Below are 23482 nucleotides of genomic sequence, written 5' to 3' on the forward strand. Positions count from 1 at the left end.
CATGTCTCCCCAGCCTGGTGAATCCTGGGTCAGTGCCACCGGAGCCGCCCGCCAGCCCGGAGCCGCCGGAGCCGCCAGGGTCGCCCGCCAGCCGGGTGCAGCCAGGGACGCCCGCCAGCCGGGCGCAGCCAGGGACGCTACCTTTATTTAACTGCAAGTAAGTTAAGAACAAATTCTTGTTTTCAATGACAGCCTTGGAACAGTACAATCTAGAAGAAAAAGAAACGCACACCTATTAAGGCGAGGTGCTGGCTAGCGGAGTAGAAAACTTAAAAATAAGGGAGAGCCGCACACTCTAAGAGCTCAGATGCAAAAATGTAATATCCAACGTTTCGACAGCCAAGCTGTCTTCATCAGGGTATGATCACAAACACTGCGAGATGGCTCGTTTATATAGTGTCAAAAGACACACAGGTGTCTGTAATCATGGCCAAGTGTGGCCTAATATCATTGGTTAAATCTCAAATATAAAAATGGCATACAAAGAACACCATACAAAAAAACAAATGGATAGCATACGATCATAGATTCATTTTAGACTACACAAGCTTACAAACAATTACAATGGCAAAGTCACAATAATCACAAGAATGGCTTAAGATCAAAGTCTATGTTGAGACCGAAGGGTGCAAGGGTCTTTAAGTTAAAGATCCAGGCAGCCTCTCGTTTTAACAATAAATTATCAAGGTCACCCCCTCTGCTAGGGAGGGTGACATGTTCGATGCCAATTTTTAGACCCCATCATAGCACTGAGACTGCACTTGTGAAGGTGGTAAATGACCTTTTAATGGTGTCTGACCGAGGCTCTGCATCTGTCCTTGTGCTCCTAGATCTTAGTGCTGCTTTTGATACCATCGATCACCACATTCTTTTGGAGAGATTGGAAACCCAAATTGGTCTACACGGACAAGTTCTGGCCTGGTTTAGATCTTATCTGTCGGAAAGATATCAGTTTGTCTCTGTGAATGGTTTGTCCTCTGACAAATCAACTGTAAATTTCGGTGTTCCTCAAGGTTCCGTTTTAGGACCATTATTGTTTTCACTATATATTTTACCTCTTGGGGATGTCATTCGATGTCATTCACACTAACCACTAAGCTGATGGTCTACCATGGCTATCAGTCAATCAACATTCAGGGCTCGAACCACCCAGTTTAAAATTGTCTTTAATAATGCAATGCCTATAGATCCATTGATGCATTTGCACTACGCCCTCTGTGGGTGAATGTGTGCCGTTACAGTACTGGCTGTTTAATAAGAGGCAGCAGCAGCACCTTAAGGGCCTCATGTATGATTAAAGTTAGACTCAGCGAAATGACGTTGCCACGAGCAGCTCCGCAGATATTGTGATGAGCGAGATGCAAGACTTCACTCTCACACCGTCGCACACAGTATCTGCACATTTGCACAGGTTCGCTTCAAACTGTTACAGCGTGGTAGGTGTAGGACCAAAACAGTGGAGAAGTCTACCCTCGCTCTTCAACGTTCTTAGTTGTTGTGGAAATTGACCCACTATGCTGTTTACTTTGTGCATCCTTGTCATATTGCTGACTGTACCTTTAAGGGGGTGTTTGGTGAAGAACAAATGACTCTACACCAATACACATGATGAACAAAGATAGGGATACCTTTGGGCAAAACCAAAACAATATGTTTCAAAGATATGGAGAGCCTCTAATTACCCATCTAAAATGGTTGTCAGTCAGTGGTTTGAACAGAAGAAACCAGAGTAAGGTGAATGAATCATTGTAACAATTGTGTTTTAACAAGTGAAAAATAAAAGAGGTAAAAATATCACACACATGGTTTTAATGTCCAATTTTTTTATGTGCAAATACTTGCAGATGTGGAAAACAGTGTATTTTTTGACTATGGCAACATCTGCCATTGAGGACAGACTCCATGACCGCACCACATTCTATAGTCTGTTACCAGTAAAATGACAAAGAAAGAAAGAAAGTATTGTTTTGCCTTCTACCAAAATGGAGACTTAAAGAGCAGACTGAATATTCATTAGCCCAGCAGGATGTAATTAGATCAGTGAGTGTAAACACCAATAATATTTTTTTTTACCCTGGGCTGTTTACGTTCAGAGCAGGAATTGGTAGTTTTTTCCCCTCCACAAATCCCGGAATCACTTTTGCTTGTATGGATAAAGACCTCCTTAGTCCCTATGGGGTTGTAGCCTATATAGTTGGGCCTGGTTGCTACATTCATTTCCTTATGTCCTGAATGTAGGCTTAGTTATTAAATATAATCCATATAATTTTATTAGGGGGGCTAGACCAGTGGTTCCCAACTCCAGTCCTCCAGTACCCTCAACGGCACACATTTTGGTTGTAGCTCCAGACAAGCACACCTGATTCAACGTGAGTTTGTCCGGGGTTACAATAAAAATGTGTGCCGTTCGGTGTACTCGACTGGAGTTGGGAACCACTGGGTTAGACTCCTGCTTAAGCCTACTTCAGTTTCCACTTTCCTGCAGAGACATTAACAGAATGTGTTTTTGGGAGAAAAGAAACCTTCCCACCGGTTTGACTCCAGTCCTGGCATATCATACGATAAAAACACATGTCTGGTGGAGTCTACAGGTCTACATATTCATGGTTTTTCATGGATGGTGTCTCTTCCTGAAAAATTAAAGGAGAGCCGCACACTCTAGGAGCACAGACGCAATAATTTAATAACCAACGTTTCGACAGACACGCTGTCTTCATCAGGGTATGGTGTCTCTTCCTCTCTTCTTTCCAACCCAAAACCAGGGGCCGTGTCCCCTTCTCATGTGTCACATGGCTCCAACAGGGAATGATGGGAAAGAGGAAGCATCTCCCCATCAACTAGGGGCAAGGGAAACAAAACAAGGTTAAAGGTTCAACCGTAAAGGTTCTGTTGTGGTCAAGGGGGGTTGCGGGTCAGGTTCAGGATCAGGGTCAATGGATGTGAGCGTTAGAAACCTGCTCTCTCTCTCTCTCTCTCTCTCTCTCTCTCTCTCTCTCTCTCTCTCTCTCTCTCTCTCTCCAGTGGGTATTACGGTCCTTACAGTCTCCCCTCCGTCTCGTGCCATCTGTTTTCCCTCTCTTTCATTCTTCCCTCTCTCTTTCCTGGGCTGTGGTGGATTTACACTCACAGAGTTCCGACAGGAGGACAGGCCCGGGCCCAGCTGGTGCCCAGTGGGGCCTCGCCATTTGCGACATGGTTTTCAAGCCCCATGCTCGCCAGGATGAATCATATACAACAACAACACCTCACAATATTGATCCTCCTCCTCACAGCAGGGTGTTACTACAGTTCATTAATCATCACCTCTATCTATCCATCTACCACTCTTTCTCTCCCCCTTTCGCTCCCTCTTTATCTCTCATAGATCTCTCTCTCTCTCGCGCGCTCTTCACCTTATATTTACCTCTCTCTACCTCCCTCTTTCCCTTTTCTCCCTATCCATCTGTCTCTCTCCCTCTCTCTCTAGGGATCCTCCCTCTCTTGTAGCTCCACAGGCACCACTGTATAACAAATTAATCAATGTTATGCATAAACATACAATAAAACAGGATAATTTAATATAGTGGGTCCATTTACATTAAGCAGAATCAACACTCTAGACTTTTGAACACACTTCACCATTAAAGGGGGTTTGCAGGAGGCCAGACATCAACAGAGTGGGGCTTTGTCTGTTGTGGGGATAAGGTATACCTGTCATTAGTTAAAAGAGCCATAAATGCATGCTACAGCTTAGGCTATATATAAATCACAGATATATATGCTATATTTGCTTAAACATATTCAAAATAACTCATGGTCAATCATTTTAATAAAAACATGACATTGGCATTGTTTTTGAATACATAGTTAGACAAAAAAAGCTATTCCTATTTTACAAACTGGAAGCTATGGTATCTTTATATGACAGTGGGCTGGTTTATTTAGGCAGGCTAGTGCACTGAATATATGATTCATGAGGCAAGAGTGCGTTAAATAAATAGCCTACGTATTTTAGCACCTATCACCTCTCTCAGTGCTACGAGCTCCACCATTGTGAGCGGAGGAGGGGCTTTGCACATGCTCACCGTCTCTAAAAACCACACGCCGCTCCTACCAGTGATTATCTTTGACGCGGATGAGGATGCACGCACAGAGGACAGCGAAATAGCTAAATGCACTCAGCTGTGCTCTAAGCAGGAGGCATGCCGCCCTAGTTTCGTTTCAAAATAGCTCTGACCCGAGACAGCGCAAAATGGGTTAAAAGGAATATGGCCTGGATCACGCAAACTTTCAGACACTTTGCTTGTACATGGGATTGGGTCTCTTAATGTTACGGAGCGGCCAAATGAGGAGAGGAGACAAAACAGAAACGGAAATTCGCATCTAGTATTTTTTTTAACTTTCCCCCACCCTATTCTCTTTTTAAGACATGATTACAGAGTTGGTGTGTAGCGCGGTGGCATTGGTCCTCTATCTCAACACACTGAACGCGGATTTCTGCTACGATGACAGGTATGACCTCCCGTAGAGCCGTACCTATGGCAACATCATCAGCTCCACTTGTCTGTCATCTTTACAGTCTCAAAAAACCCTCGGGTGCAAGCGTTTCGCGAGGTTCGCTGCGCGTCTGGGTGTTTGCATGTTCCATTGTCTATTCATGCTTATTTGTGTTATTCCATGAGAGCATTAGAGATAGTCATGGTTCACTCCCCTCAGAAAAGGTCACTTTGTTTAATGTAAATGCGATTCTACTTTGTTTAATGCAAATGCTTTCTCCTGTTGCATTGAACAAACAAGCTACCCAAATAGGCTATAGAGGGGTTACTTGGTATTCCATTGTTATAAGCAATATACTGTCGCCTACAATGACGCATGAAGTGACACAATAACAACAACGGGGATATCTAGGCTATGACTTTAAGTTCATTGTTATACGTGCATGGTTTCTTCCTTTCTCTAATGTCGGAGTAACCAGGACATGCAGTCTCTGTCATGCCGTGACACAGAGTGATGAAACGGGGACGGGAGCTTCTTTGTGTTGTCAGAGCACATCACTGACAGGAAGAGAGGGATATTAACACGCGTCTTGCCCGGTTGTAATAACGCTGCTCTCTCCGGAGAAAATATCACATTTAAATGGAGAGACATGTTATAATTAGAATATATTTGTCGAGTGCAGCACGCTTGCATGGCTAAATATGTTGACACAATCCTGGAGTAGCCCATGCTTTCCAGGACTCATTGGAACGCTATTATCCAGAAAGCAAGCAGAGAGAGCAATTCATTTGGATTGCAGAACGTTTGAGACTCCAATTTGGACATCCATCCACAATTGAGTGTAGGGTTAAATAGTCCAACTTTAGTTTTAGGCATTGGGGATTGTGATGAGAAATTAAAACTACAATAATCATTATCAGAATTGTAATTAGACTAAAAAAATGATTGTAGCCTATATTGTACTTTAAGATGAGCAAGCCTTCAATCACATACTGGGGCAGTAGGTAGCCAAGTGGTTAGAGCATTGGGACAGTAACTGAAAGGTTGCTAGATCGAATCACTGAGCTGACAAGGTAAACATATGTCGTTCTGCCCCTGTTAACCCACTGCTCCTAGGCCGTCATTGTAAATAAGAATTTGTTCTTAACTGACTTGCCTATTTAAATTTTTTTCACTGTTTCTTGATTTAATCAATGTATCTTTTTGGCTCATCATGGGACCCTTGCTACTGGGTGAACTAAAAGCAGCAGGATTCCTACAGATGTGGGATCTTAATTTGATCACCCTGTTGTTGCAGGAAATGTCATTCACAGCAGGAAAGGCTAACTAAAATGTGTAGTGATTTCAAAGTTTAAAAAGGCTTCTAAAGTTAGCAATTTCCACTTTCAAATGTCAGACTTGATTTGCCCTGACTAAACCCTACAAAAATGTCCATTAATTATAATCAACACAATAATTCACATTTCCTGTTGCTGCAGGATTATTTTCCTGCTGTGAGAAACTGGTCAAATTAAAGTCATACATCTGTATATGGGCATAAATTAGGAGGGCTCTGGGAATTCAGTGTACAATCCCCAGAACAAATCATTTTCTCTCTATTACAGCTCACACAGATAAATCATTGTTCCAAGTTCATACACATCATACCAACAGGTTTTGTCCCTGGCCGGCGACTCCCCACTAGAGAGTTCGGGGGGGGGGGGGGGTGAATAAATGACGGAGAGAGAAAGAGAGAATGTGTTGGAGGGTAGTCTGTCTGTCTATTTGTCTGTCTGGCAGTCCAGTTACTCTCACGTTGGCGTACACTTTTCCAGGATACGAGTGAATGTCTATATGATTGCACATTTCTGAATGTACAACCGAAGCCCTCTCCCGAAGCCCTCTACCGAAGCCCTCGACCGAAGCCCTCGACCGAAGCCCTCAACCGAAGCCCTCAACCGAAGCCCTCTACCGAAGCCCTCTACCGAAGCCCTCAAACGAAGCCCTCAACCGAAGCCCTCTACCGAAGCCCTCTACCGAAGCCCTCTACCGAAGCCCTCTACCGAAGCCCTCTACCGAAGCCCTCTACCGAAGCCCTCTACCGAAGCCCTCAACCGAAGCCCTCTACCGAAGCCCTCTACCGAAGCCCTCTACCGAAGCCCTCTACTGAAGCCCTCTTTTATGACTGCTTTCTATTACACTACCTGTATCTGACCATGTCACAGTGGAGTGAAGAGAGCCATCACGGCCCTCTCATGAGTTCATGACTAACTGCCAGTGCCCTAGCCACAACTCCCTGTGAGTCCACTCAGTGTAAGTTCAGCGCTGGCGACCCTCTGTATCTATCAATGTCACTGTGATAATTTACACCCCTGGGAGAGAGAGGGAGAGAGACGGGGAGAGTGAAAGAGAGAGCGAGAGAGAGAAGGAGAGAGAGACAGACTGCGTTCTGGCCCACTGCTCATGTACGGGGAAAGCTGAATACCAATCAGAATCCTGACCTCCATAGTCATCTATCAAACGGCTTCCTTTGACAGAGGTCAAGAGTCGCATGCTCCCTGGTCTCTCTCCCGATTGTTAGTGGAGAGAGCTGCATTTGTGTTTGTTAGGACAGGGCTGAAAGCAAGCTGAGTCAAGCAAGCACATCTGTCAAGTCTGCATTCTTGAGAAGACAGTCTTTGTATGTCTTCTTGACACTGTGCTGCTGTTCAGTTCTGTACAGGAGTGTTCTGGAGGCCGAAGGGGAGGAGGTGGAAATCACATGGTGGTTCTAGCTCAATGGGATGTTCTTGGTGCGTCTCTGTTTTCTCAATCACGTCAAATGTTTTTCCTGGGCACAGGGCTGGCCCTGTGTGGGCCTATGTCAGCCAATGGTAATATCAATAAAAAGCCATGTGTTTGAAATGACTGGAGTTTTACTGGCACGGGGGAAGAACGCGAGCCAATCATTCTTCTACAAGGAAAAATTTACCTCAATTAGTATTGTGAGTATTCTGGTGTTCAGGAGCCAATTTGAATGGTTTCCCTCTGAACTAGATCAGGGACAGAACATAACAAATACATTTGTATGTTGAGTTTTTGTTCTGTTGTCACTTATGAGGAAGGCCTTCCAGTACAAGGAGGAGGCAGGGGGATGTCTCAACAGGAGTAGATTGATAGCTTGAGAGCTGAGTTCATAGATTAGGAAATTAATTTGTTGTGAACTCTGAACTCGCCCCTGAAAGCTCTTGCAAAACGCATCATACTGTGGCACTTCCTGTATTTTGAATGTTCTAGATCTTGAAAACTTGATCGCTGACATGCAACACATCTTGGGACTGTATCAACAGGGGATTAATTAAACAAATACCAAAATATAGTTTTTGAGTGGTATTTTCCTTTAACAAACAACATTTGAGCTGCGTCGCTTTTAAATGGCATCACTAACAGACTGATCAAGTGATATGTGTCTGAGGAATACAATAGTAGAGGAATAGGATTCAGTCCTATTGACAGCCAAAGATGCATGTGCGAATTGTTCTCTATAGACAAATGAAGCGTCTTCAGGAAGCATCCTGAAATGGAATGTCTAAGTGACTTTTAGTATTCCTAGTGATGTATCACCACACATCTGTGATCCCAATCGCGTCACCCCCCCCCCCCCCATGTAACCCAGAAATGCATTGTAGGTCCTTGGGGACTTGCAACGAAAACATCCCCCACGCTTCTTTCAGAGGAGCAAAACAATTCAATCTGTGGGGAGTCGGGTGATGGCAGGGAGTAGTTTGGGGTGGCTTAACTGTGACAGAAATGGTTTCCATATGCACATCCACATGCATTTGGAAATTCTGATCCATATTGTATGTTGGAAACCCTCTCTAACTGTTCTATCGTTGCCTCATGACACTGCCCCTTATTGGTGTGCGTTCCAATGAGTTAAGTCAGCTTCAATGATTGATTGAAGTGCTGTCTCGGGGAACAACAGAGGCATCGATGGGCCACACGCTCCGTCATCTCCCAGCACAGTTGGGCTTCTAATTACGCAATTATTGACTTAACATTGCTTATTATGGAGCTCATGGAGTCAACGGGAGCTTTGTCATGGAATCAAATACCAACACTAGGGATCTCCTACTCTCACTCCCTCTTAAAAGTGCCAACAGTCGTACTTACGTCCATCGTAGCCCAGTCAGGGAAGGAAGTGGTGTTTCGTGAGGGCATTGTTGTGTCATTGGGTGAGGTTTACTTTAAATTTATCAGCACCCATTGAAAAATGCAAAGGGCATGAGAGTTATTTTCATCAAAACAGGGATGTATGAACTTGGTGTATGAACTTGGTGTTCGCTCTGTAACTTTGTACAGTTAGACTACCGGGTTTGCATTTTTGTTGCTTTCTAAAGCAGGATACATTTGCCATTGATATGCCCCAACTGGTTGATTGGAAAAGGCGTTCAATAGCCTTAATGGTACTAAGGGTCAGGAGTATTACGGTTGAAGCTGCCTATTGATGAGTGTGACGGTTGAAGCTGCCTATTGATGAGTGTGACGGTTGAAGCTGCCTATTGATAAGTGTGACGGTTGAAGCTGCCTATTGATGAGTGTGACGGTTGAAGCTGCCTATTGATGAGTGTGATGGTTGAAGCTGCCTATTGATGAGTGTGACGGTTGAAGCTGCCTATTGATGAGTGTGACGGTTGAAGCTGCCTATTGATGAGTGTGACGGTTGAAGCTGCCTATTGATGAATGTGACGGTTGAAGCTGCTTATTGATGAGTGTGACGGTTGAAGCTGCCTATTGATGAGTGTGATGGTTGAAGCTGCCTATTGATGAGTGATGGTTGAAGCTGCCTATTGATGAGTGTGACGGTTGAAGCTGCCTATTGATGAGTGTGACGGTTGAAGCTGCCTATTGATGAATGTGACGGTTGAAGCTGCTTATTGATGAGTGTGACGGTTGAAGCTGCCTATTGATGAGTGTGATGGTTGAAGCTGCCTATTGATGAGTGATGGTTGAAGCTGCCTATTGATGAGTGTGACGGTTGAAGCTGCCTATTGATGAGTGTGATGGTTGAAGCTGCCTATCGATAAGTGCATGAATCTATAGGGTTGCTGCCCAAGTATGCTATGAATTTCAAGAACGAATTTGCAAGGCCTTTCAAACGGCATGTTCTGATCAGAGTTTATATGCCTTTTTTTGTGTGACAATATAATCAGAAGCCTAGTTGTTCATTTTTAGGAGAGGGGGTTTGGTGAATGCTGCCGATATAAGCCAAACAGCAAAATTCCCATTAGAGAAACCACAATAGTCATAAGCTCATGTTCTTGCAGAAGGGACACCTCTCACACCCAACACTGTCTTTGAAGTGCCAGATCTGGTCTCAGTTACAGATGATCTGTGTTATATGTCGCCAGCTCCTCCTTAACTCATTGTTGTCGCCCTGGTAAGGTTTCGGTTCATTATAGAAAAATGATGCCCAGAGTGAGTTTGTGTCCCCAGTAGAGTTGTTGATAATACGGTCCCCAGTAGAGTTGTTGATAATACGGTCCCCAGTAGAGTTGTTGATAATACGGTCCCCAGTAGAGTTGTTGATAATACGGTCCCCAGTAGAGTTGTTGATAATACGGTCCCCAGTAGAGTTGTTGATAATACGGTCCCCAGTAGAGTTGTTGATAATACGGTCCCCAGTAGAGTTGTTGATAACCATCATGGAATACGGTCCCCAGTAGAGTTGTTGATAACCATCATGGAATACGGTCCCCAGTAGAGTTGTTGATAACCATCATAGAATACGGTCCCCAGTAGAGTTGTTGATAACCATCATGGAATACGGCCCCCAGTAGAGTTGTTGATAACCATCATGGAATACGGTCCCCAGTAGAGTTGTTGATAACCATCATGGAATACGGTCCCCAGTAGAGTTGTTGATAACCATCATGGAATACGGTCCCCAGTAGAGTTGTTGATAACCATCATGGAATACGGTCCCCAGTAGAGTTGTTGATAACCATCATGGAATACGGTCCCCAGTAGAGTTGTTGATAACCATCATGGAATACGGTCCCCAGTAGAGTTGTTGATAACCATCATGGAATACGGTCGACATGACCACATTGAAACCATTATAACCGGACACTGTTAGCTAATACTTTTTTAGAGTGATGAGTAATTGTTGGTTTAGTAAGTATTGGTTTAGTAAATATAGGATTAGGACTATTGGTTTAGTAAGTATTGGTTTAGGAGTATTGGTTTAGTAAGTATTGGTTTAGTAAGTATTGGTTTAGTAAGTATTGGTTTAGGAGTATCAAAGCTACTTTATGAGTATTTAGTGAGTGAGAGGGCAAGTAAGTGAGTGTTCTTGTTAGTAGTTTGGTGACTGAGGGAGTAGGGAAGGGAGTGTTTACGATGGGTCATTTGAGATGGTTTGGAGGCGAGGAGAATTTCAACCACACCAAAGTACTACGTCAGGGATTATATGTTTTTTGGAGGGAAAGCAGGCGGGCCTGATAAAGTGTGGTTTTGGTGGTGAAAAACCCTCTGACTGTATGGCTATGATGGTGACGCGTTGCCATGGCTATAGCCATGCGGGTGGATATAGTGAAAAAGGCTTCTAGCCTTAGGCCTGAAATGTCTTATCCCTTTGTTATAGAATTACAACACATGTTTTTTAATTCATTGCTTTTCAAAAAGTTTTTCTCATTGACGTCTGTGTATGTACACTCTGGGAGTTGGAGGGGGGGGGCATTAAAACAACAGGGGTAAGGCAGGGAACGAAAAGGAGTAGAAGCCTTGATTACTTGCAGATTTACACTCGTAAGCTCTTAGTGGCCAGCTTCTCTGGGAAGTGTCAGCAAAGTCAGAAGATGTTTTTCAGCCTGAAACATTATGAAATATCATTTCGGGGCTTCAGCACTTTGGGTAAGTGTGGTAAAGGAGTGAATTAGAGTTACGTTAATATCAGGCTAGAAAACAAATTCCTGTAAAAGACAGATAGTAGAGAATGGTAGATCAGTTTTATATGAACAGGAGCTGTATTGTATTATTGATGCTGTTTGAGTAACGCTGCCGTAACACCTCAAGCCTCCCACTGTTGCAGTTACGTGAGGTAATTACTCACATCCAAAGAACACTTTGTCACAGAAAGGGAATCTTTCATGACTCGACTTTGTGCGTGATGGGATTGAAGGTGGACATAAGAAGGAGATGAAGAGAGTCCTTGCTGTTATATGAAACAGGCTTGGTGGAAGAAAGTTCTTCTGACAAGGCCTCCAGTACATTATGTTTGGTTACAAACTAGGTCTACGTGAGATGTTGATGTTCCTAAAGTTCACATCAGCCGTGACGTTCACAGCTGAAGGTTCTCCCTCCCACACAGAGACATGGCTGCCTGGCAGACCGCTGCAGCGATACACAGGGTTATAGAGGTAATTCAGGGGAGGGTTCGGGAGAGTGGGTGGGTGGTTGTGGGATACATTATATCTTCTCACTTTTAGGCCTTTTTAGTGATAGTATATATTGTATATAAGAAGCCCTGAGGCATTGCATATTTAGATGAATCCTGACCTGAATATTAACAGGTTTGAAACTGCATACAGCTAGACAACCACATTCACTCCAGTATCACAAAGTTGTTTCTGATCTGTTTCTGATCTTGTTCTAGATGTTTTAGTTTGTTCACACTATGGTTACTAAAACCCAACCACCACAAATTGGTCCCCCTCTGTACATTGCATATAATGTACACAATGAATATAATGCACAGTAGGAGTTCCCAGTCCCTTTTCTCCTGGGCCCCAGGCTAGGCACACATGGGGAGGAGATGGGCTCGTTTATTTTGAGGAGGTCTTTCCTCATGCCATTAAACCCCAGTGGTGCGTGAGGATGGGCAAGGTCCCTGGTAACCCTTGGCTGGCCCTTATACCCACAGGGCGCGGCAGACCCACCCGTCTGCCAAGACCGCCATCCCACCACCTTCCCAGTACACACAACCTACGCATCTATGTGTATGCTCAGCAATGGTAACCATGGACAACCGGACCCTGTGATTGTCAACAGCTCAACAACGCACGCGATTCCCTCCATGGTCAGTCATGTGACCAATATGTTCCAATCAAAGCGGTTCCTGGTCTCACTTGAAGACCAAAGGGTGAAACTCCCATAATTGGATATAATAGAGTAGATCCTTGTAGCCGAGCCATACAAGTGACTAGCTGATGCAGATGATGTCTGGTTAACCATACATTTATCCTCTCCTAATAGATGCAAGCCATATACTGTAGAACTGCATGCAGAAGCCTGGGGTTGAATTTCTACCACGTTGCATTTAAGCTCTCCTGTAAGCAATGCTCCCTGTTCTGGTATTGCATTACACATTGGATCTTGCATCCACTTTATCCCCTTTAGCTACAAGGTGGACTTCAAATAAAAAACACACAGCATTGGGGGCGTAATTTAACACGAGAAGCGATCCAGAGATCACATGCCGGTCCCCGCAGTGGCCCCCATTTCTCTCCCTTTGTAATCGATAGTTGTTCCGTATCGTCTTTCAGCGACAGTGGCTTTTTTCCTCGCTGAACGACCAGGCAGAACAGAAAATCAAACACTTTCTCTCTCCGGGCTTGACAAAGCTCCATATTACTCTGTCTCTCTGGCTAGTGTCATATCCTGGGCTGAGTGGAGCAGTGAGGAGGAGAGCCACGTGGGCTGTGAAACAGACCAAGTGACAAACAAGCCCCAAGAGTACATGGGTGACAGTATGTTGCCTTTTCTCGGTGGCGTCCATGCTGTCATTAGTCTACGGTGCAAATGACAGGGTAGAGAGAGGGGACTCGGCGCTCGCCTCTGCGGTTCCTGTGATCTGCGACATGTGAATTTGGGAGGTTGGTGGTGGGTGGTGTGGGTGCGGGATTAGGAGCAGCTGAAACAAATGCCTGCTGTTTGAGTCACGCTGCTCAATCACTGCAGAGGTAGCACAGATCTAGGATCAGCTAAGGCTCCCGAATTCAAGCGCTAACAATTAAAGATGCACTATGCAGACATCGCTCCTCCATTTCCTGGTCGCTAAAATTGTAATAGTTTGCCTAATTTCAGTTTATGACTAAACAAGCAAGTCTAGTGTAGAGAATCATTGTACCATCTAAACCGCTGTGAAATATATTTTCCATAACCAAAAATGTTGTATTTTCAGCTGTTTGAAACTGGTGTACAAAATAGAAAATAAAAGAGGTAAAAAATGTAAGTTAAGAACGGGAAGCCTAGAAATAGCGCACATAGAACAGATCTACCGCTTCTTAGACTTGCTTTCAATGAGAATGACAGATCTATACCACTAATTTCGATGTACATTTGGTCGGGTCGCCCATACGTACAACGTATGTACGCATGACTGTAAGTCGCTTTGGATAAAAGCATCTGCTTAATGGCATATATTATTATTATTATTATTATTATTATTATTATTATTATACTGTATATTATATTGCAGCTTTAAACTCAGCCTTTTGCGAGGAACCTAATGTACCCTTTTCAGTCATTTTTCTCTCTGAAGACAGAGTGGAGTATCCTATACGTACAGATCATTGTGGGAAGATTCTGCTTACGTGAGAGAGAAATATTTAGGCTACTCCTTGTATGGTGTGATACATGAAGATGAGCTCAGTGGTTCTCAGCGAGGAGGGAATATAACGCTCAACAGTTATTCCTCATGTTCGAAAAGACACAGAGGTCATGGAGTGGAAAATGAATTCCTGTGAGACAGATAGCAGCGAATGGTTGATCAGTTTTATATGAACAGGAGCTGTACTGTATTATTGATGCTGTTTGAGTAACGCCGCCGTAACACCTCAAGCCTCCCACTGTTGCAGTTACGTGAGGTAATTACTCACATCCAAAGAAGCTCCAGCTCTGGATGTAAAAATACAAGAAGAGGCAACTCTAAAAGATATAGGAAAATGTGAATTATTCATTCACGTTTCCAAGTAGATTTTTATTTAGCCAAAAGAGTTAATGCAGCGAGGCAATTCATTATATGTATATGCCTTCCAAGTGAACTCTGTTGAGTCACTCTGCTCAATCACTGCAGAGGTAGAAATTGCCCTTAAGTTGAGCACAGATCTAGGATCAGCCAAGGCTCTCCGAATTCAAGCGTTAACAATTAGAGATGCACTCCGCCATTTCCTGGTTGCTAAAATTCTAATAATTGGCCAAATTTCAGTTTACGTGACTAAACAAGCAAGTCTTGTGTAGAGAATCATTGTACCATCTAAACCGCTGTGAAATATATTTTCCATAACCAAAAATGTAGTATTTTCAGATGTTTGAAGCTGGTGTACAAAACCCAAAATAAAAGAGGCAAAAATTACAGTTAAGAACGGGAAGCATAGAAATAGCGCACATAGAACATATATTCCACATCTTATACTTGCTTTTAATGAGAATGACAGATCTATAACACACCTTTATAACACACGTTTCCTAGTAGCTTTCTATTTAGCCAAAAGAGTTAATGCAGTAAGGCAATTCATTCTATGTATACGCCTTTCAAGTGAACTCTGTTGATAACGGCTGTAGGTCATTATGCTTTTCACAGCTCTATCTGCCTCTAATGTCATTATAAGAAGGATAAAATAACCAGCAACGCACCACAGACTACAGAGTGCTGCGGAACGCTAAACCCCAATGTAATGAAACGTTTTATAGCGCTTTTTCTTCTTCTAGGTATTTAGAGGGGATATGAGAGAATGGTGAAGCGCCCGGGCTTTAAACAACAGTCTAACGGTAGAACCAGCTGCTTTATGAAACCCATAGAGAAACCGATGGAGATTCATTAGGACTGGTCCATGCACTGAACCTCAACCATACATGGCAGTGGTCAGATCCAGTTCCACGCACGGTCAACTGAGCCCACCCTTCTCACCGCTCGTAAAATACACAAATATACTGTAATAAAGGCCTTTTTCAGGTCAGGAGAGAACTCGTTCTGGAATGCCTGGTGTGTGGGGAGAATCGGTTTGTGCTTTGCACCTAGTTAAAACCGGAGAGGGTTGGACTAAGCGAGGTGGTGCTTTTGAGGTTTTGGGGGTCTGAGGGGGATCCAATGACAGCCTTATAGGAGACCTGGGTAGACATAGGTATCCTTACAGTGTGTTATGTATTGAAATGTAGAGAGGAGAAGGGCTGTAACCTCTATCAGTGAAGTCTGCTGTGAGAGGAGAGAGGGCTGTAACCTCTATCAGTGAAGTGTGATGTGAGAGGAGAGAGGGCTGTAACCTCTATCAGTGAAGTGTGATGTGAGAGGAGAGAGGGCTGTAACCTCTATCAGTGAAGTGCATGGTGAGAGGAGAGAGGGCTGTAACATCTATCAGTGAAGTGAGTGGTGAGAGGAGAGAGGGCTGTAACCTCTATCAGTGAAGCGTGATGTGAGAGGAGAGAGGGCTGTAACCTCTATCAGTGAAGTGCATGGTGAGAGGAGAGAGGGCTGTAAACTCTATCAGTGAAGTGTGATGTGAGAGGAGAGAGGGCTGTAACCTCTATCAGTGAAGTGTGATGTGAGAGGAGAGAGGGCTGTAACCTCTATCAGTGAAGTGTGATGTGAGAGGAGAGAGGGCTGTAACCTCTATCAGTGAAGTGTGATGTGAGAGGAGAGAGGGCTGTAACCTCTATCAGTGAAGTGCATGGTGAGAGGAGAGAGGGCTGTAACCTCTATCAGTGAAGTGCATGGTGAGAGGAGAGAGGGCTGTGACCTCTATCAGTGAAGCGTGATGTGAGAGGAGAGAGGGCTGTAACCTCTATCAGTGAAGCGTGGTGTGAGAGGAGAGAGGGCTGTAACCTCTATCAGTGAAGTGCATGGTGAGAGGAGAGAGGGCTGTAACCTCTATCAGTGAAGTGCATAGTGAGAGGAGAGAGGGCTGTAACCTCTATCAGTGAAGTGCATGGTGAGAGGAGAGAGGGCTGTAACCTCTATCAGTGAAGTGTATGGTGAGAGGAGAGAGGGCTGTAACCTCTATCAGTGAAGTGCATGGTGAGAGGAGAGAGGGATGTAACCTCTATCAGTGAAGTGTATGGTGAGAGGAGAGAGGGCTGTAACCTCTATCAGTGATGTGAGAGGAGAGAGGGCTGTAACCTCTATCAGTGAAGTGTATGGTGAGAGGAGAGAGGGCTGTAACCTCTGTCAGTGAAGTATATGGTGAGAGGAGAGAGGGCTGTAACCTCTATCAGTGAAGTGTGATGTGAGAGGAGAGAGGGCTGTAACCTCTATCAGTGAAGTGTGATGTGAGAGGAGAGAGGGCTGTAACCTCTATCAGTGAAGTGCATGGTGAGAGGAGAGAGGGATGTAACCTCTATCAGTGAAGTGTGATGTGAGAGGAGAGAGGGCTGTAACCTCTATCAGTGAAGTGCATGGTGAGAGGAGAGAGGGCTGTAACCTCTATCAGTGAAATGTGATGTGAGAGGAGAGAGGGCTGTAACCTCTATCAGTGAAGTGTATGGTGAGAGGAGAGAGGGCTGTAACCTCTATCAGTGAAGTATATGGTGAGAGGAGAGAGGGATGTAACCTCTATCAGTGAAGTGTGATGTGAGAGGAGAGAGGGCTGTAACCTCTATCATTGAAGTGTGATGTGAGAGGAGAGAGGGCTGTAACCTCTATCAGTGAAGTGTATGGTGAGAGGAGAGAGGGCTGTAACATCTATCAGTGAAGTGCATGGTGAGAGGAGAGAGGGCTGTAACCTCTATCAGTGAAGTGCATGGTGAGAGGAGAGAGGGCTGTAACCTCTATCAGTGAAGTATGATGTGAGAGGAGAGAGGGCTGTAACCTCTATCAGTGAAGTGCATGGTGAGAGGAGAGAGGGCTGTAACCTCTATCAGTGAAGTGTGATGTGAGAGGAGAGAGGGCTGTAACCTCTATCAGTGAAGCGTGATGTGAGAGGAGAGAGGGCTGTAACCTCTATCAGTGAAGTGTGATGTGAGAGGAGAGAGGGCTCTAACCTCTATCAGTGAAGTGTATGGTGAGAGGAGAGACGGCTGTAACCTCTATCAGTGAAGTCTGCTGTGAGAGGAGAGAGGGCTGTAACCTCTATCAGTGAAGCGTGATGTGAGAGGACATAGGGCTGTAACCTCTATCAGTGAAGTGTATGGTGAGAGCAGAGAGGGCTGTAACCTCTATCAGTGAAGCGTGATGTGAGAGGAGAGAGGGCTGTAACCTCTATCAGTGAAGTGCATGGTGAGAGGAGAGAGGGCTGTAACCTCTATCAGTGAAGTGTGATGTGAGAGGAGAGAGGGCTGTAACCTCTATCAGTGAAGTGTATGGTGAGAGGAGAGAGGGCTGTAACCTCTATCAGTGAAGTGCATGGTGAGAGGAGAGAGGGCTGTAACCTCTATCAGTGAATTATGATGTGAGAGGAGAGAGGGCTGTAACCTCTATCAGTGAAGTGTGATGTGAGAGGAGAGAGGGATGTAACCTCTATCAGTGAAGTGCATGGTGAGAGGAGAGAGGGCTGTAATCTCTATCAGTGAAGTGCATGGTGAGAGGAGAGAGGGCTGTAACCTCTATCAGTGAAGTGCATGGTGAGAGGAGAGAGGGATGTAACCTCTATCAGTGAAGTGCATGGTGAGAGGAGAGAGGGCTGTAACCTCTATCAGTGAAGTGCATGGTGAGAGGAGAGAGGGCTGTAACCTCTATCAGTGAAGTGTATGGTGAGAGGAGAGAGGGCTGTAACCTCTATCAGTGATGTGAGAGGAGAGAGGGCTGTAACCTCTATCAGTGAAGTGTGATGTGAGAGGAGAGAGGGATGTAACCTCTATCAGTGAAGTGTATGGTGAGAGGGCTGTAACCTCTATCAGTGAAGCGTGATGTGAGAGGAGAGAGGGCTGTAACCTCTATCAGTGAAGTGCATGGTGAGAGGAGAGAGGGCTGTAACCTCTATCAGTGAAGTGTGATGTGAGAGGAGAGAGGGCTGTAACCTCTATCAGTGAAGTGAATGGTGAGAGGAGAGAGGGCTGTAACCTCTATCAGTGAAGTATATGGTGAGAGGAGAGAGGGCTGTAACCTCTATCAGTGAAGTGTATGGTGAGAGGAGAGAGGGCTGTAACCTCTATCAGTGAATTGTATGGTGAGAGGAGAGAGGGCTGTAACCTCTATCAGTGAAGTGCATGGTGAGAGGAGAGAGGGCTGTAACCTCTATCAGTGAAGTGTGATGTGAGAGGAGAGAGGGCTGTAACCTCTATCAGTGAAGTGTGATGTGAGAGGAGAGAGGGCTGTAACCTCTATCAGTGAAGTGTGATGTGAGAGGAGAGAGGGCTGTAACATCTATCAGTGAAGTGTGATGTGAGAGGAGAGAGGGCTGTAACCTCTATCAGTGAAGTGTGATGTGAGAGGAGAGAGGGCTGTAACCTCTATCAGTGAAGTGTATGGTGAGAGGAGAGAGGGCTGTAACCTCTATCAGTGAAGTGCATGGTTAGAGGAGAGAGGGCTGTAACCTCTATCAGTGAAGCGTGATGTGAGAGGACAGAGGGCTGTAACCTCTATCAGTGAAGTGTATGGTGAGAGGAGAGAGGGCTGTAACCTCTATCAGTGAAGTGCATGGTGAGAGGAGAGAGGGCTGTAACCTCTATCAGTGAAGCGTGATGTGAGAGGAGAGAGGGCTGTAACCTCTATCAGTGAAGTGTATGGTGAGAGGAGAGAGGGCTGTAACCTCTATCAGTGAAGCGTGATGTGAGAGGAGAGAGGGCTGTAACCTCTATCAGTGAAGTGCATGGTGAGAGGAGAGAGGGCTGTAACCTCTATCAGTGAATTATGATGTGAGAGGAGAGAGGGCTGTAACCTCTATCAGTGAAGTGTGATGTGAGAGGAGAGAGGGATGTAACCTCTATCAGTGAAGTGCATGGTGAGAGGAGAGAGGGCTGTAACCTCTATCAGTGAAGTGCATGGTGAGAGGAGAGAGGGCTGTAACCTCTATCAGTGAAGTGTATGGTGAGAGGAGAGAGGGCTGTAACCTCTATCAGTGATGTGAGAGGAGAGAGGGCTGTAACCTCTATCAGTGAAGTGCATGGTGAGAGGAGAGAGGGCTGTAACCTCTATCAGTGAAGTGTGATGTGAGAGGAGAGAGGGCTGTAACCTCTATCAGTGAAGCGTGATGTGAGAGGAGAGAGGGCTGTAACCTCTATCAGTGAAGTGTGATGTGAGAGGAGAGAGGGCTGTAACCTCTATCAGTGAAGTGTATGGTGAGAGGAGAGACGGCTGTAACCTCTATCAGTGAAGTCTGCTGTGAGAGGAGAGAGGGCTGTAACCTCTATCAGTGAAGCGTGATGTGAGAGGAGAGAGGGCTGTAACCTCTATCAGTGAAGTGCATGGTGAGAGGAGAGAGGGCTGTAACCTCTATCAGTGAAGTGTGATGTGAGAGGAGAGAGGGCTGTAACCTCTATCATTGAAGTGTGATGTGAGAGGAGAGAGGGCTGTAACCTCTATCAGTGAAGTGTATGGTGAGAGGAGAGAGGGCTGTAACATCTATCAGTGAAGTGCATGGTGAGAGGAGAGAGGGCTGTAACCTCTATCAGTGAATTGTATGGTGAGAGGAGAGAGGGCTGTAACCTCTATCAGTGAAGTATGATGTGAGAGGAGAGAGGGCTGTAACCTCTATCAGTGAAGTGCATGGTGAGAGGAGAGAGGGCTGTAACCTCTATCAGTGAAGTGTGATGTGAGAGGAGAGAGGGATGTAACCTCTATCAGTGAAGTTTATGGTGAGAGGAGAGAGGGCTGTAACCTCTATCAGTGAAGCGTGATGTGAGAGGAGAGAGGGCTGTATACTCTATCAGTGAAGTGCATGGTGAGAGCAGAGAGGGCTGTAACCTCTATCAGTGAAGTGTGATGTGAGAGGAGAGAGGGCTGTAACCTCTATCAGTGAAGCGTGATGTGAGAGGAGAGAGGGCTGTAACCTCTATCAGTGAAGTGTGATGTGAGAGGAGAGAGGGCTGTAACCTCTATCAGTGAAGTGTATGGTGAGAGGAGAAACGGCTGTAACCTCTATCAGTGAAGTCTGCTGTGAGAGGAGAGAGGGCTGTAACCTCTATCAGTGAAGTGCATGGTGAGAGGAGAGAGGGCTGTAACCTCTATCAGTGAAGTGTGATGTGAGAGGAGAGAGGGCTGTAACCTCTATCAGTGAAGCGTGATGTGAGAGGAGAGAGGGCTGTAACCTCTATCAGTGAAGTGTGATGTGAGAGGAGAGATGGCTGTAACCTCTATCAGTGAAGTGTATGGTGAGAGGAGAGACGGCTGTAACCTCTATCAGTGAAGTCTGCTGTGAGAGGAGAAAGGGCTGTAACCTCTATCAGTGAAGCGTGATGTGAGAGGACATAGGGCTGTAACCTCTATCAGTGAAGTGTATGGTGAGAGCAGAGAGGGCTGTAACCTCTATCAGTGAAGCGTGATGTGAGAGGAGAGAGGGCTGTAACCTCTATCAGTGAAGTGCATGGTGAGAGGAGAGAGGGCTGTAACCTCTATCAGTGAAGTGTGATGTGAGAGGAGAGAGGGCTGTAACCTCTATCAGTGAAGTGTATGGTGAGAGGAGAGAGGGCTGTAACCTCTATCAGTGAAGTGCATGGTGAGAGGAGAGAGGGCTGTAACCTCTATCAGTGAATTATGATGTGAGAGGAGAGAGGGCTGTAACCTCTATCAGTGAAGTGTGATGTGAGAGGAGAGAGGGATGTAACCTCTATCAGTGAAGTGCATGGTGAGAGGAGAGAGGGCTGTAATCTCTATCAGTGAAGTGCATGGTGAGAGGAGAGAGGGCTGTAACCTCTATCAGTGAAGTGCATGGTGAGAGGAGAGAGGGCTGTAACCTCTATCAGTGAAGTGTATGGTGAGAGGAGAGAGGGCTGTAACCTCTATCAGTGATGTGAGAGGAGAGAGGGCTCTAACCTCTATCAGTGAGGTGTGATGTGAGAGGAGAGAGGAATGTAACCTCTATCAGTGAAGTGTATGGTGAGAGGGCTGTAACCTCTATCAGTGAAGCGTGATGTGAGAGGAGAGAGGGCTGTAACCTCTATCAGTGAAGTGCATGGTGAGAGGAGAGAGGGCTGTAACCTCTATCAGTGAAGTGTGATTTGAGAGGAGAGAGGGCTGTAACCTCTATCAGTGAAGTATATGGTGAGAGGAGAGAGGGCTGTAACCTCTATCAGTGAAGTGTATGGTGAGAGGAGAGAGGGCTGTAACCTCTATCAGTGAATTGTATGGTGAGAGGAGAGAGGGCTGTAACCTCTATCAGTGAAGTGCATGGTGAGAGGAGAGAGGGCTGTAACCTCTATCAGTGAATTGTATGGTGAGAGGAGAGAGGGCTGTAACCTCTATCAGTGAAGTGTGATGTGAGAGGAGAGAGGGCTGTAACCTCTATCAGTGAAGTGTGATGTGAGAGGAGAGAGGGCTGTAACCTCTATCAGTGAAGTGTGATGTGAGAGGAGAGAGGGCTGTAACATCTATCAGTGAAGTGTGATGTGAGAGGAGAGAGGGCTGTAACCTCTATCAGTGAAGTGTGATGTGAGAGGAGAGAGGGCTGTAACCTCTATCAGTGAAGTGTATGGTGAGAGGAGAGAGGGCTGTAACCTCTATCAGTGAAGTGCATGGTTAGAGGAGAGAGGGTTGTAACCTCTATCAGTGAAGCGTGATGTGAGAGGACAGAGGGCTGTAACCTCTATCAGTGAAGTGTATGGTGAGAGGAGAGAGGGCTGTAACCTCTATCAGTGAAGTGCATGGTGAGAGGAGAGAGGGCTGTAACCTCTATCAGTGAAGCGTGATGTGAGAGGAGAGAGGGCTGTAACCTCTATCAGTGAAGTGTATGGTGAGAGGAGAGAGGGCTGTAACCTCTATCAGTGAAGCGTGATGTGAGAGGAGAGAGGGCTGTAACCTCTATCAGTGAAGTGCATGGTGAGAGGAGAGAGGGCTGTAACCTCTATCAGTGAATTATGATGTGAGAGGAGAGAGGGCTGTAACCTCTATCAGTGAAGTGTGATGTGAGAGGAGAGAGGGATGTAACCTCTATCAGTGAAGTGCATGGTGAGAGGAGAGAGGGCTGTAACCTCTATCAGTGAAGTGCATGGTGAGAGGAGAGAGGGCTGTAACCTCTATCAGTGAAGTGTATGGTGAGAGGAGAGAGGGCTGTAACCTCTATCAGTGATGTGAGAGGAGAGAGGGCTGTAACCTCTATCAGTGAAGTGCATGGTGAGAGGAGAGAGGGCTGTAACCTCTATCAGTGATGTGAGAGGAGAGAGGGCTGTAACCTCTATCAGTGAAGTGCATGGTGAGAGGAGAGAGGGCTGTAACCTCTATCAGTGAAGTGTGATGTGAGAGGAGAGAGGGCTGTAACCTCTATCAGTGAAGCGTGATGTGAGAGGAGAGAGGGCTGTAACCTCTATCAGTGAAGTGTGATGTGAGAGGAGAGAGGGCTGTAACCTCTATCAGTGAAGTGTATGGTGAGAGGAGAGACGGCTGTAACCTCTATCAGTGAAGTCTGCTGTGAGAGGAGAGAGGGCTGTAACCTCTATCAGTGAAGCGTGATGTGAGAGGAGAGAGGGCTGTAACCTCTATCAGTGAAGTGCATGGTGAGAGGAGAGAGGGCTGTAACCTCTATCAGTGAAGTGTGATGTGAGAGGAGAGAGGGCTGTAACCTCTATCATTGAAGTGTGATGTGAGAGGAGAGAGGGCTGTAACCTCTATCAGTGAAGTGTATGGTGAGAGGAGAGAGGGCTGTAACATCTATCAGTGAAGTGCATGGTGAGAGGAGAGAGGGCTGTAACCTCTATCAGTGAATTGTATGGTGAGAGGAGAGAGGGCTGTAACCTCTATCAGTGAAGTGCATGGTGAGAGGAGAGAGGGCTGTAACCTCTATCAGTGAAGTATGATGTGAGAGGAGAGAGGGCTGTAACCTCTATCAGTGAAGTGCATGGTGAGAGGAGAGAGGGCTGTAACCTCTATCAGTGAAGTGTGATGTGAGAGGAGAGAGGGATGTAACCTCTATCAGTGAAGTTTATGGTGAGAGGAGAGAGGGCTGTAACCTCTATCAGTGAA

General features: G+C 45.6%; 1 protein-coding gene across 1 annotated transcript in view; it reads left to right on the plus strand.

Moving 5' to 3' along the window:
* The first annotated feature begins 4074 nt into the window (after positions 1-4074).
* The window catches only part of LOC106594585 (protein O-mannosyl-transferase TMTC2), a 147047-nt gene continuing 127639 nt past the window's right edge, over positions 4075-23482 (plus strand). Inside the window, exon 1 of the mRNA XM_045722250.2 lies at positions 4075-4491. Coding sequence (XP_045578206.1) covers positions 4409-4491 — 83 coding nt within the window. The 5' untranslated portion in view covers positions 4075-4408. The remainder of the gene's footprint in view (positions 4492-23482) is intronic.

Source organism: Salmo salar, chromosome 07 (genome assembly GCF_965601325.2).
Source record: "Salmo salar chromosome 07, fSalSal1, whole genome shotgun sequence".
NCBI lineage: Eukaryota > Metazoa > Chordata > Actinopteri > Salmoniformes > Salmonidae > Salmo > Salmo salar.